Source organism: Maniola hyperantus, chromosome 15 (genome assembly GCF_902806685.2).
Source record: "Maniola hyperantus chromosome 15, iAphHyp1.2, whole genome shotgun sequence".
In the NCBI taxonomy this organism is placed as follows: Eukaryota; Metazoa; Arthropoda; class Insecta; order Lepidoptera; family Nymphalidae; genus Maniola; species Maniola hyperantus.
The window spans coordinates 12,094,713-12,108,334 of record NC_048550.1 but is presented as its reverse complement, the minus strand read 5'-3'; the positions used below and the strand labels follow the sequence as shown (position 1 = coordinate 12,108,334).

General features: G+C 34.6%; 2 protein-coding genes across 2 annotated transcripts in view; one reads left to right on the top strand and one right to left on the bottom strand.

Moving 5' to 3' along the window:
- The window catches only part of Pkc53E (Protein C kinase 53E), a 204,492-nt gene extending 194,735 nt beyond the window's left edge, over positions 1 to 9,757 (top strand). Inside the window, exon 14 of the mRNA XM_034975816.2 lies at positions 103 to 9,757. The gene's annotated coding sequence lies outside the window, so the exon portion shown is untranslated. The remainder of the gene's footprint in view (positions 1 to 102) is intronic.
- LOC117988666 (tetratricopeptide repeat protein 36) lies at positions 9,749 to 12,498 on the bottom strand. The gene is made up of 4 exons (XM_034975831.2): positions 12,273 to 12,498; positions 11,528 to 11,707; positions 10,811 to 10,986; positions 9,749 to 9,867 (listed from the first exon to the last, which is right to left on the bottom strand). The coding sequence occupies exons 1-4, from the start codon at positions 12,391 to 12,393 to the stop codon at positions 9,784 to 9,786; spliced, it is 561 nt and encodes a 186-aa protein (XP_034831722.1). The 5' UTR covers positions 12,394 to 12,498; the 3' UTR covers positions 9,749 to 9,783.
- Between the last annotated feature and the right edge of the window lie 1,124 nt (positions 12,499 to 13,622).

The following is a 13,622-nucleotide window of genomic DNA, read 5'->3' as shown; positions in this document are numbered from 1 at the left end:
AATTGTGCCGATGCGACTTGTAAAAGTGGTAGTAATGTAAAAGCCTTTCAAAATAGTCTAAAGATGAATAAATTGTAAATATATGCGGTTATTTTATTCCAGATGCACCTCTTTGCATCACTTGAAGCTAACTCACCGCCGTCGTAATGGTGGCCTCTGAAACTCATCTGTCGACTGTCTTTGTCACTCTTACGGCATCGTCGTATCGCTGTCTCGCTCATCGTTTTTTACATTTCAAATTCTTGACTTGTTTCTCGAAGAGTGGAGGAGATTGATTATTCCATAGGGCCATGTACTGACGACGTCTTAGACTACGCGCAACTGACGCGCGACACCTGCGCGGTTGAAACCGCCCATTGCTGCGTTTTTATCGATCAAAACGCACAAACAGACGCGTAAAAAAAATTCAGTGCATTTTTAACAGTGCATAATCTATGTATCGATATTTTGTGACAAAATCAGAAGATGGGGGAAAGGGTAGGGTGGCAATTTGTATTTATGAAACTGTGCGTTTTTTAAACTAAAGTGAAATGTCTTCAAACTACCTATTCTTCTGGGTTGCGTTAAAGCGCGTCACTTAAGCGTTAAAAGAGTCGTCCTGTACATAGACCCATAGGATTTGAAAGAATTGTTTGCTCATATTATTATCTATGTATGACGTATGTAGTTATTAATTTAACCAGAGTATTATACAAGTATTGTACCATCCAATACGACATGACTTTCTTGTGTAGTCAATTTTTTCGAGAATGCAATAAAAAGTTTTTATCTCAACGAATTTCCAAAGCAATACTAAATGGATGTAATCTTGTTGTAATTAAATGTTTTTATTGTTAATCTCTGTACTATTAGTTGATTTAAGTGGCAACTTATATTTTTTTATAATCTGAACTATCTTTGACACATTTCACAGATACATTAAATTGTAATCAATTAAAAAATAAAACATCTTCCAATTTCTTAAGACTTTTATAACCGTTTCTATTACGTTTTTTTGTAGTCAATCTTTAATAATATAAACTTATAGTGATCTTGGGGCCACTTGATAAAATAGTGAATGTCGTAGGATGCAATACATTCACACATCTAAATACATGATCTTGTAAAACAGTCCAAACTATTTTCTTCCTAACGGCTTTGTATTTAAGATCCATATTAGATTTTATGGGATGGTGTGTATATTTGTGTGATGTTTCGATTTATTTTTTCATTCACATATCAGTGTTATTTGTAACTATAGTAATAATTGTATGTTGTGTCGTGAGGATGGCGCTAAAGTTTAAGAGAATCCATTATGAGCTTTTACTATTAGCGTGTTACGAATCATTTTCCAATTGCTCTTTATCTACAACTATTTTCTATTCGAATAGTGAGTGATAATAATCATTTTCTATTTTGTATGTTGGTCTCAACTCTTGTACTGAACAGTTGGTATGTGTAGTACAGACAGACGTATCCATAATTGGTACTTTTGGGTACACCGTACGCTATTTCTTTAACTCGATTATAACAGAATCTCTATGGAGAAGAAATCAGAGACTTAGATTGTTATTTTAGTTAATAAATTATTATATTTTATGACGATATGATGTTAGTTTTGTGGAATTTTAAGTTTTCAGGGTGAATAATATGGCTGTTCCATGGCTGTCATTAAGTTTTCACCGTGTATGGTTATATAATTTATATAATCTGTTGGCCATGGTGTACAATAAGTGTGGGTAACTTTAGAAAAGTATTTAATATTTTCAATGGATATTAATTAAAGCCGGAATTCATAGTCAAGATAGGGGCTTTGGACTAAAAGTCCGGGAGGGCCAGACCTACTTTCAGCTTTTATATATTAAAAAAAAAATGTCTCCTCACGCGCCATTTTAACTCTATGGGGTCAAATGTTACGTCAAAATTACGGTTTAGCTTTAAAATAAGGACTAAAATCGTACTGTTACCTACATAAAATTTGGTGCGTAAGGAGTAGTTTTGTACGCATTTTAAAATTTAAGCGAGCAAAATTACCACTTTTCACTCAGATTTCAAAGAGCAAAAGGATTGTTTCCGAGCGAGTGAGATAAAAAAAAATTTGTTTCATTTCAAGTCAAAAATTCATAATTTCTGTATATGTCCGTCGACTTATATAAACATGTTTCTAAAGTTACCCACTTTGACTGTAACAGATGATTTTCATGTTTATTTTGTGTATGTGTGTGTGTGTAGGTGTGTGTTTGTAATTTTGTGGTTCTGAATTTCTCTTTGTGTACATTTTGTGATGCAATTTGACGATGTAGCTACTTATTATATTTTGTTTTACCTATCTTAATTTTATTTATTTGAAGAAGGGTCATTGTTTGAAGATTTGTAATCTTTACTATATGAATATCAAGATCACATCAATTATTATTCAGTTAACTAATATCTCATAATATAAACTTAAAAAAACTGTCTTGTAAACCTTAAAAAAATCTAAACGAATTAGTACGTTTTTTCAGTGTTGTCATGTTGTAAAGTTTTTTCTTTGTTTTTCATTTTTTTAATGCATCGTCTAATGACATCACAAATTCAGCGATCAGCTGTTAAATAAAAATAAATAATCGTGTACTAAATAGCCTTACTAACTTTATTTAAAAATAAATTAACTAAAAATACATTGAAATAAAAAACGTGTACTCTTGCTAGTTGATAAATGTGAATTTAAATGAAATGAAGCTGTCGATTCTAAATTGAATATAATAAAATGACATTTTAGGTATGTTTTAATTTTTAAGTAGGTATTCTTTAAAAAATGATTTTTGTAATCACCATTTAAAAAATCGCCGTTAACTTAGCCGAGTTTAGATATTACGGTAAAACGGTATCTTTATCTGTATTATAGTTGTAATATTTACATTAAATAATTAATTTTTATATAAGTACTAGGCTTAATATTAGGTAGGTGACGTGCTGATTCATTTTCGCTAAATATTACTTTTATCAGTTTTTACATTTAAATGGATTTTAATATTAGGTACTCAATCATACCAATAGGTATTACGTGTTCCAACTTTTCGTTCCTAATTTCTTAATGGAGGATACGAATATAGGAATTCAAAAAAAATTGAGATTGATTGATATTTAAAAAATATATATAATTATATTATAATTGAGTCGTGTTTATGTTTGTCATTAAAAAATTACTAACTACTGCTATTTTTAGAAGATACATAATATAATATGTACATGATGCATATATGTACATAATTATAGTATGTATAAATATAATAAAACCATTATTTTGAAATGAGTTTTAAAGCTTTATTTCGTACCATTAGGTATTTTGGTAATTTTCGTTTAGGAACTGAATCAGCACTGTGTACTATAATCAGCTGGAGAGGGAGACAAGTAGAGCGCACTAGCGCTTCTCACACTCGCGTAACTCGCATCACGAACACACATGTTTAATTTCCACGTGACACGCGTCTTAAAAAATATAATAAAAAAACACAAACCTACAGTCCGTTCACTATAACTTTTCCCCTGACGTTATGTTGGCACCATTGCAAATCACACAGTAATAAACCCTAAGCTCTAAGGAATAAAGCAAACAAAGCAATGGTGCCAACATTGACGGCAGGGAAAAAGTTATAGTGAACGGACTGTACTTATTTATTTATATTTGCAAAAAAGTCTTCCGTGTACAATTGACGGAAAAAAATATGCATAATGAAAAATAGCGCGTATCATTATTTGAAAAGTAGTACTACTTATATAAGTAAAAGAAAGTGCTTTTAATTTATGGCAATAATTACTTGATATCACCTTGATAAAATATGGTGGCCTGAAAACAACTAATTAGATGTTGTTGTTGGCCATTTTGAAGCGGAAGTGTTTTTTTTTTTGAAAACTTGAACTTTTTTATTTAATCTATTACACTGTGCCTGCGGTTAAGAAACACGTGTGTTCGAAATGTTTTTGCGTCATCCCACCACCACCCTTAGTATCCATTAAAAACACTTTTAATCTATATCAAAATATCTCTCTTTTACAATATAACAGTCGAATTGTAAACTGGAATCTTTAAAAAAATATCGTTCCATATTTGAACTGTTATTGCACTATCGTTAGCAATGGATAACATTGACAATGGGGCTAATTCCTTTGTACACAATCTCAAAACTAAACTAAAATGGCACGTCTAAATCTATTGCTATCCCTTTCATAATGTTGCTTGCGGAAAAGGATAGCACTAGATTTAGACCTGTTAATTTAGTTTAGTTTAGAGATTGTGTACAAGAGAATCGGCCCCACTCTACCTCCATATTTATAAATAACTTAAAAAATTAACCCCTAGGCTGCATGTCCACTGAAGCAGATGGGAGGGAGAGATGTTCACCAGACTACAGACCAATCAATTTTGTGAGAGATTTCGCCAAGTGCAACTGGTTCGGAATGTCCGCACTGCCGAGAAAAACCAGCAAGAAACTCGACGATTGCTCTTTTCCGTAATTAAAAGTGTTTTTAATAATCCTCTACCCAGCTTTTAGTAACTTACGTAGCGTATGTTAGGTTTCACCATTTTATCACTGAGTATTCAAAAAATATCGCGAAATTACGTTTATTTAGTTCCTATAACTATTTGATTAAATACTCGATTTAATAATCGCTTACATTAATCTTAGATTAAACTGAGGCACAGTGCATAAGCTATACTATGGTAAGCGAATAGTTTTGACCAATAAATCGAGCTTATATACGGGCGATAAGTCTCAATAATCAAAGCTTGTTTGATATAATTTTACATAGCTCATACAATATCGTATGCCATTTAGCACCAAACTATCATCACAATTATTTTAAAAAGTCATTCCAGATCACAGATTTGTTATATGACGTACTATGTGTATAGAAGTGCACTCTGCAGTCTGAACGAGATCTGTTCTCACTTTCGTCTCGTCTCGTCTAATGCGCATATGTCTATGAGATTAACGATGAGTTGCGAGACAGGACATAAGGACGAATATGTAAATGCACGGTACCTAATAAATCTATGTTCCAGACAGTTGGAGAAATTAGGATCGCTTTGGTGCTAGAAGTGCGATCATTTAGATTACTTCAAATGTAGACGAGCGATATATCGCCATCGTATAGTTTGTGGGCTGTGCTTAAAGCCTTACTCACCGTAGAATTAAAATAATAAATAGTGATTATTCTATCTCGTTATTATTGAGATTTGGCGAAGGCCACTGTATTCTAAACACCAATTCTGATAGCTGCGAGTATATATAATTAATTAATGGTAAATGGTAAATTCGAAATTTTTCAACTGGTATATTGTAGTGTTGCTAGCTTACGCCTTTAGACACCCACTTCGCACTGACTTGGTCAGTTACATAGATGATAATTGAAAGTTTAAAAAACTTATAGCTAATTATGTAACCATTAATATATAAGTAAGATCTCATTTGTATATAGAGTAACCATGCAGTTACAAAGCTTGTTATATTTAAGCTTTTATTTGAAAAATTTGCTATCCAGTTGTAAACAAAACGCTAAACTAATTAAAATTTTTAAAAGTAATGCTCTCTCTTTCCGCAGGAAACAAAATGAAAAGGATAACACTATTTTGTAGACCTGTCACTTTTAGTTTAGAGATTTGTGTACAACAGAATTAGCACTGTTGGTGTAAAATAAAAAAATCCCTTCTATAATGTACATGGTTATTTTTTATTGGTCAGGATGAGCAAAGATCATAATATATTCAGCCTATTCAGGTAACTATTGATTTAGAAGATCTTGCAATTTTAAGATAATATCAAGTAGTTTAAGACTTAAATAACATGACATTTGAAAGTCAAGAGGTATAGTTTAGTTTTACTTCAACAACAATTTGAGTAATATTTTCGAATTTCATTCATTCATATTATTTTCATATCTGCTTGTATGATTTTACTGAAAAAAAGTCGGTTATGTTAATATAATATTTTTATTTGTCTATAATGAAAATACGTTTGATAATGACGGTTGTATATGTTGTTGTAATGTTCAGTGGTTTTCCTAATATTGTATTATAAATATGTATTTATAGCATTTACTTTTCATAAATAACTATGTTTTGTTTGTAGTATATTATTTTAAAGAAATTATTATTTTTGTATATAAAAGGCTTGCATTGCTGCCGTCCGTCAACTAAAGTATATTAGTATGACAAATTATTATAGTTCCTAACGTAACCGGCAGGATCGCTGTACAATTTGTCAAACGCGTTAGTTAGGGAGTAAAACTACTTTAGACTGAACGGGACGGACGGCAGATTTCTATTTTATTAACGCAATTTTAGCGAAGTGTTGCCTAATTTTAAAACTTATTATACCTATATAATCTATCGTATGTTAAGAAAACATACTAAGTATTTCTCATTATCTTTATTTTTTATCATGATAATAAATCGCTGATTTTAAATAGTTTCCAAAATGTGATAGTGTGACACGAAACTGGCATATGTGTGGTACGCCAAACTAAAACTCAACTAAACTATGATATTAATAATTAAACTAAAATATTTGACCGAACTAAAACACCTGCTGTCTTTGGCCGTAGAGAATTAGGAGAGTTTTAGTTAGTTTGTCTAAGACGGAAAAGATAAATTTTTGTAGTTTAGCACATACCTACCTACTTGTGTACAAACAATTTTTTTCAATAATTAGTGAGCAGTGAGTTTGATTTTACTGAACACAGTAATATAGTAAAAAATATCTAATTCGAAAATTACTTGTTTAACATTTTTAATTGCAAGTACCTATGGTTCACTATATAGGAGTTTTAGTAAGAAAATAATATTAATAATCCTTCGCAACATAGGCCTAAAACGTGAACCTTTAGTATATAAGCCCGTAGGTATTACAGGATATAGTGATAAATACTCTTTGACAATTTTATTAAAATAAAAATTCCTTACATTAATGCATTAATGCCTATTTGTTGATGCTAATTCGGATAAACTGAAATCCTAAACTAAACCAAAGTAAAGTCTTAAAAGTATTACCATCCTTGTCCACTGAGAACATTGTAAAAAGGATGGCACTATTCGATGACTTGTTAATTTCGTTCAGAAAATGTTTAAATTAGCACCAACACACAATTGTATACAATGAAACCGGGTAACAGAAACCTGACATAAAATAAGGTAGGTACCACCTAGAAACTTATAATCATAGAGATCTTAATATAATGCATACATTTTGAGAACTCACTCGCCATTTTAACTCTATGTATCAACTGTCATGTCAAAAGTTTTTTTTCTTCTTCTGGCTTTACACAGATTAGCCATGTCAAAAGTACGGTTACCTTTAATTTAATTCATTCCAATTCCTAAATATTGGCTTTTATAACCTTTAAATTAAGGACTATTTTTTCGTGACTAAGTATTTAATGTGACTAATTTTATCAAGACTATGTACACATTGTTAGGTATATCATAACATATTGCATGCTGATAGGCAGAATTTGGCTGTACCTTTTTGTTCCTGTATTACCCATATTCGCAATAAAGAAATTTGATTTGATTTGATTTGACTAAAATCGTACTTTTGACATGACAGTTGACACATAGAGCTAAAATGGCGAGTGAGATTTAAAAATGTATGCACTATACCATCTGGTGATTTCATTAACCTGCTAAGTTAATCGCTGAAATCAAAGTTATTCTAATTGGAATTCAATTTCATGTCCGTTGATAATATTTATCGCGTTTCTAAAGTTATCCAGTTTCACTGCACTCCAAAATTTAAAGTTCACAGGACTGTACCTAAGTATTGCGGTCCTCTTCACGACTGAAAGGGACAGCTATATTTAAATTTGTTCAGTTCAAAATTGGCAATTGCATAGAGATAGATTGGGTACCATTGAAGGTATTTTCGCAGTTTATGCACATCGCCTGTGCCAAATTGTAAATATTTTTCCTAATATTTAATAAAATTTCCACAATCATTTTAAAATGTATTTTTCCAATTCTATTACATTTTTGGCATATCACTATTGGAGAATATCACTTTTTTGAATACTTTTTATCTCTATACTGCCAACTTTCTTTGTTGATCTTACCTATAGGCCCTGTATCCACTTAGAGGAACTATGTTCTATCCAATAAACACATCTACGCTTTAGTGGATACCGTGCCCTAAAATGGGAATACACATGAAATTATAGGCAAGTAGGCTTTTGATAGCATGTGGATTCCTATCTTTGAACTTTAATTTGTGTGTAATATTTTAACGATATTTTTCAAGTATTTATTTAGGTAGGTATTTATAAAATTAACAACAATCTATAAAAATGATTTATTTTACCTCTACCTATGTACGTTTTTTTTAAAATGGAATTCATGAAAACATGATTTCCTTTACTTTAAGTATAGTGAATTGTAACAGTTTATTATTATAATAATATTATGTAAAATGCTTATTGAACTAAATGTACTCACATTATTATAACTATCTCTGTGATATGATCATCCTTTCACCCCAGCACGTAGAAAAGTTTCGCGCCATTTTTATACCTGTTTTTTTATTTTTAATCTATACTTTTTGTCCTGCAGATAAAATTATTAACTGTCAAAGATAACTTGTGCCAAAAGGTTCTATATTAAAGTAAGAATATTTTGTATAACCCCAATCTAGTTGTATAAATTAAGTCGTGGAATAAAACGTCACTGATATGGCGACTTGTTACCTACAGTTGAACACGTTCTTGTCCCGAAGTAATCGGTAAACGATTTTTATGCTTGATAAAATTAGAACACACTTTGGGCCTTGGGCATTGGGCAAAATAACACTCAGTCTAGCCGACTAGCCGAACTAGGCTGGTTGGCCATAGTCTAGGTTAATTATTTTCACTGACCTAAGAAATAGATTATTTTGGTCTTCCATTTCATGTAGATTGAAAATGCTAAACGCGATTGCTATGCGATGCCACATTGTCTGTACCTATGTGACGCGTTCAAAAATAATATATAGTGCGTACAACATGAGTTCTCACGCGCCAATTTAACTTCGTGTCAACTGTCATGTCAAAAGTACGATTTTAATCCTTATTATAAAGGTGAAACGTACTTTTGACATGATAGTTGACACATAAAGTTAAAACGGCGCGTGAGAACTCCTTTTGCACGGACCATAGGTACAATATATTATGGCATAGGTGGCTCTCTGTTGAGCAAGGCAAAAAAGTGGTGTAGATATCCCTATGTTTTTGGTCTGTGGTGGTGTTCTAGTTTTTCTATGAACGTGTTAGTTGAATTTATTAACTTTGATGAATTATTGATCAAGTTTTTTAAGTTGTGCCATACGCGAAACTTTTCTGCAAAAATAAAATTTATTATCCTTGTAAGCGCACTTTTTAACTGCGTTTTGTTTTTCCTACCGTCTCGTCGCCTCACTAGTTTTTAATACATTAAAATAATCTTATCAAGTTTTGAATTATAACAAAATGAGAGATTGGGCGCGAATGTTTTTTTTTAGAAAAATCGTATGAAGTATTCGCGTGCAATCTTTTTTCGAGATTTTATTGCATATAATTACTTATAATTATTATTAAATATTAATAGTGTAGTGACAGAATTTCGATTTGTAGTCTTACATTTGCCATTTTCGAAGTGTAAAATCTGTCATTTTCAAGGATTTCGTGGTAAAATCTGGCGACTCAATAGTTCGCCGGGTTTTAGGAAGAATGTGGTTTTTCTCGAATGTGATCGTGGATTGTACTCAATAATATAAATTTCTAATCCATTAGATATGTTCGTTTTATTTTGATATCATTCTACAGTTTAATGTCCTTTTCTCCTTTCATGACTTGGCTGAGCATTTGGTTGCAAAGTGCAGCATATGGGTTTAGTTCTACGACCTGTAACACAAAAATACCAGAATCAGATAAGAGTAATATAGTTCAAATAAAACCGGTCAAGTGGGATACGGACTTCCACATGAAAGGTTCCATATATAGCGGCAACTCTGTGACAACTCGACCTATAAAGGTTCGTACGCACCTGAGCGGCGCGGCGCGGCGCTTCAGTCCGACTGCAGAACGCGTCACCTCAGGCCGCTCGACGGTGCCTACCGCACTACAACTTCAGTACGCGGCACCTCGCGTCACTTGCGCGTCACTTTTATACCCGTTCGCGTACGAGCGCGAAGCGCCGCGCCGCGCCGCTGGGTATGTCGCACTAGCGTCACTGCACTGCGCGTCGCTTCGCTGCGCTTCAAAATATTCTCTCCAGCCGTGCCGCGCGGCAACGCGCGGTGAAGCGCTGTGCAGCGCCGCTCTAGTGCGATATGCGCCATACAAAATGATAGAAATGATATTTTGAAGCTCTGTGCCGCGACGTGCAGCTCGCTGAAGCGCCGCGCCGCGCCGCTCAGGTGCGTACGAACCTTAACGGTTCATGAGATAGATACAGTCCGCTGACAGACAGATAGACTGCGGAGGCTTAGTAATAGGGTCCCGTTGGCACCCTTTGGGTACGAAATCCTACACAGTAACTGACAACAACAACGGGTTCAACGGGTTGCGAAGCTAAAGTGTCAAGACGCGAAAAAAACGCAGCGCCAGAGCTCGAGCCCGGATTGCTTTACCTTCTGTCAGTTTCAAGACGTTTGACTATGAGATACATCCCGCTGACGGACGGACGGACAGCGGAAGCAGTAATAAGGTCACTTTCATTGGCACCCAGGGTACGAAATCCTAAAAAGTAACCGACAATACAAACAGTTCATCGGGTTGCGAGGTGAAGTGGCACTGGGCGAAGTTCGAAGACCCGGCTGTCGGTGATGACGAAATAAAACCTCACCTGTTTCTTCGCAAACCCGCTGCCAAGTTTAGCGGCCTCGGCAAAAGCGGCGCGTGCTTCGTCGTCCGAGCCGCGCTTGCGTGAGAGGACGCCGCGTTGACACAGCGCGAGAGCTCGAGCGCGGGTTGCTTTACCTTCTGTCACTTGCAAGACATGATCCAAATCCTTCATTGCATCTGAAACCAGTTCAAAAATGACAAAAAAAAGCCACCATCTTGGTTTTAACGGTTCCGTACGCGAATGGTGCCAACGGGACCCTATTTCTAAGCCTCGGCTGTCTGTCTGTCTGTCAGCGGGCTGTAGATACCGTAATAGATAGAGAATTGAAATTTTCTGTGCCGCTGTAACATCATATAGACGTGATAGTGCCGCTATAGTAAAAATTTCAAAATAGCCAAGTGAATTTTAAAAAAAACATTAGGTACGCGGCAGAAAGTAATGCACAATGTACCTACATCGACCTTTAGAAGGAGATAGCAGATTTGTAGACCATTGTCTCTGTCGTTGAGACCGACAAAACGTCACATATGTATGAGTGACAACGCTCTACAAAACCGAAATGTCATTCTAAAGGCCGATGTACATTACATTCTGCCGTGTACTGTACATAGTTTTATACGAAGGATGGTGCGGAACCCTTCGACTATAAAATATCACGCGGACGAAGGCGCGGGCAAAAGCTAGTGGTCGTCTGTCTAATTTGTCATAGCTGTTTACCTTGATCCCTTTTCATCAGTCTAAACAGCTGACCTCTGTCATTGTACCCCGCGGCTCGTTCAGGGGCTATCTCTATGCCTTTACTCAGCAGTGTCAAAGCCTCCTCGTACTTGCCTGCCTCAGCTAGCTGCACGCCTTGAAGACATAGGGCCTTGCTTTGTTGCTCAGTTTCTGTGGAGTCTAGAATGTAGATTTAGGTCATTACTACTGAGTACAGGTCTCCTCTCAGAATGAGAAGGGTACTTAGGCCATAGTCGAAGTGCGGATTGGTAGACTTCACACACCTTTGAGTTCATTCCTTCCTTCACCAACTCTAACGCATGCAGGTTTCCTCACGATGTTTTCCTCCACCGTTAGATAAAGCAAAGCAAAGTGACATTTGATTGCTTATAACGCACAAAGTAATAGGTGCGTGCCCGGGGTCGAACCCCAACCTATCACGCTCGATTAGGTTATTAGGTATAAGGTAAATAGATATCATACTAAAATTTTGATTGTAGGACCTCTGAAGTTTATCTAATTCATTCATTAATCTACTATAACTACCTGTTACACTAAGGTCCTTACTAAAAGAATTTTCTTCATCATCATCTCCGGCCTTCTCTACTATTAGCACAGACGAAGGTATCTGCGTATTGCGCCTAACGCTTTTCACCGAGAAGCTACCTTTGGGAAAGAAGATTTTGTATGTACCAACCTACTATAAAAAGACGAGCGCGCGGAGAATGAGTTTGAAAAAGCTTACCTTGATCATCATCAACAAAATTGTCACCATCGTCAGCTACGTCCCCGATAGTAGCAGTAGGATCAAAAATGCTTCTCAACACTGCGCGATCTCTGTCACTTAGGTTTTCTAGACCTGCCATTTCTCGTAAGAAAAAAAAAACCGAAAATTACGAAGTTTGCCTCCTATTTTCTTTTGCTTATATTTTTTTAATAGAGACTACTAGTTAATACTAGATCTGGCACTAAACTGGTTGTTTTTATGATATTAAAGTTTAGTTAGTAGTCTCGCTCAATTGCCACTGTTTATGAACAAGTATGCAAATCTCAGAACAAGTTGTATCAATTAGGTAGGTACCTTAGTTATTGGTTTCTTGCGCAAATAATATTTATCTCAAAGCTAATCAAGTTATGATTATGATGATACTTTAGCGACGATAAGATCTCTATAGTCACTTAATTAAATTTCTAATTTTGAAATTTCACTACAAATTTTAATAAAATTCTAAAGCAACTCGATATTTTCCGCAAATAAATATTTAGTATGGAAGAAATTATTCATACCTATTAAGGTACACCTACGTTAGCCGGAAATATTGTACATCGGCTTTTGGAAAGAGATGGCTGTTTCATAGAGCGTTGTCTCTGTCGTTGAGCCGACACAACGTCACATAGGTAGGAGTGACAGAGACAAAGCTCTACAAAGCCAAAATCTCGTTCTAAAGGTCAATATATAATATTTCTTACCGGCTACTGTACTATTTGTACTAGGTACTTGTTGGTTAGGTCCGTCATCATCAACATCTCAACGGCCATCGTCCTCTCAGAGTGGGAAAGGTTTAGGCCGTGATCCACCACGCTGGACACATTACACATTAGACAAAATATTGGGGCAAATTGATATAAAAAGTCATTATTTTCAACAATTTTTAATAATTATTTTGGTTAAAATATAAATCCATACACTAAAATACCTATGACTTAAAAATAATGAAGAGAGTACCGAAATGGCGTGATGATAAATAAATATACAAATGTAATTTAATGTCCTAAACGTAGATAGAGTAATAAAGGTAGATGCAGGAACGTTTGCTTTCTCATTCGCACTAAAAAGAGAGCAAATAAAGTTACTAATGTGATAAACAGAGACGCAGCTAACCTATTTTTTGTCCCTTATCGTGTAACTGGTTTTTTTCAAGAATAGGTACATACAAGACGTTGCAAAACAATATTTGAGAATTTGTGGCGTAATTGTATTTCTCATGAGTTATTTAGGTACTTGTTTTCACATAAAAAAAGTTTAATACAAATGATCGGTTAATACAAATATTGACTACTAAACAATGGGAATAATTGTCGTGTTATTCATCGT

Excerpts from the sequence above, each read along its gene's own strand:
- LOC117988666 (XM_034975831.2), bottom strand. The coding sequence starts at position 12,393 with ATGGCAGGTCTAGAAAACCTAAGTGACAGAGATCGCGCAGTGTTGAGA. Across the intron at positions 10,987-11,527 it reads ACTGATGAAAAGGGATCAAG|ATGCAATGAAGGATTTGGAT; the intron begins GTAAACAGCTAT and ends AACTGGTTTCAG. Across the intron at positions 9,868-10,810 it reads GCGGGTTTGCGAAGAAACAG|GTCGTAGAACTAAACCCATA; the intron begins GTGAGGTTTTAT and ends TTTGTGTTACAG.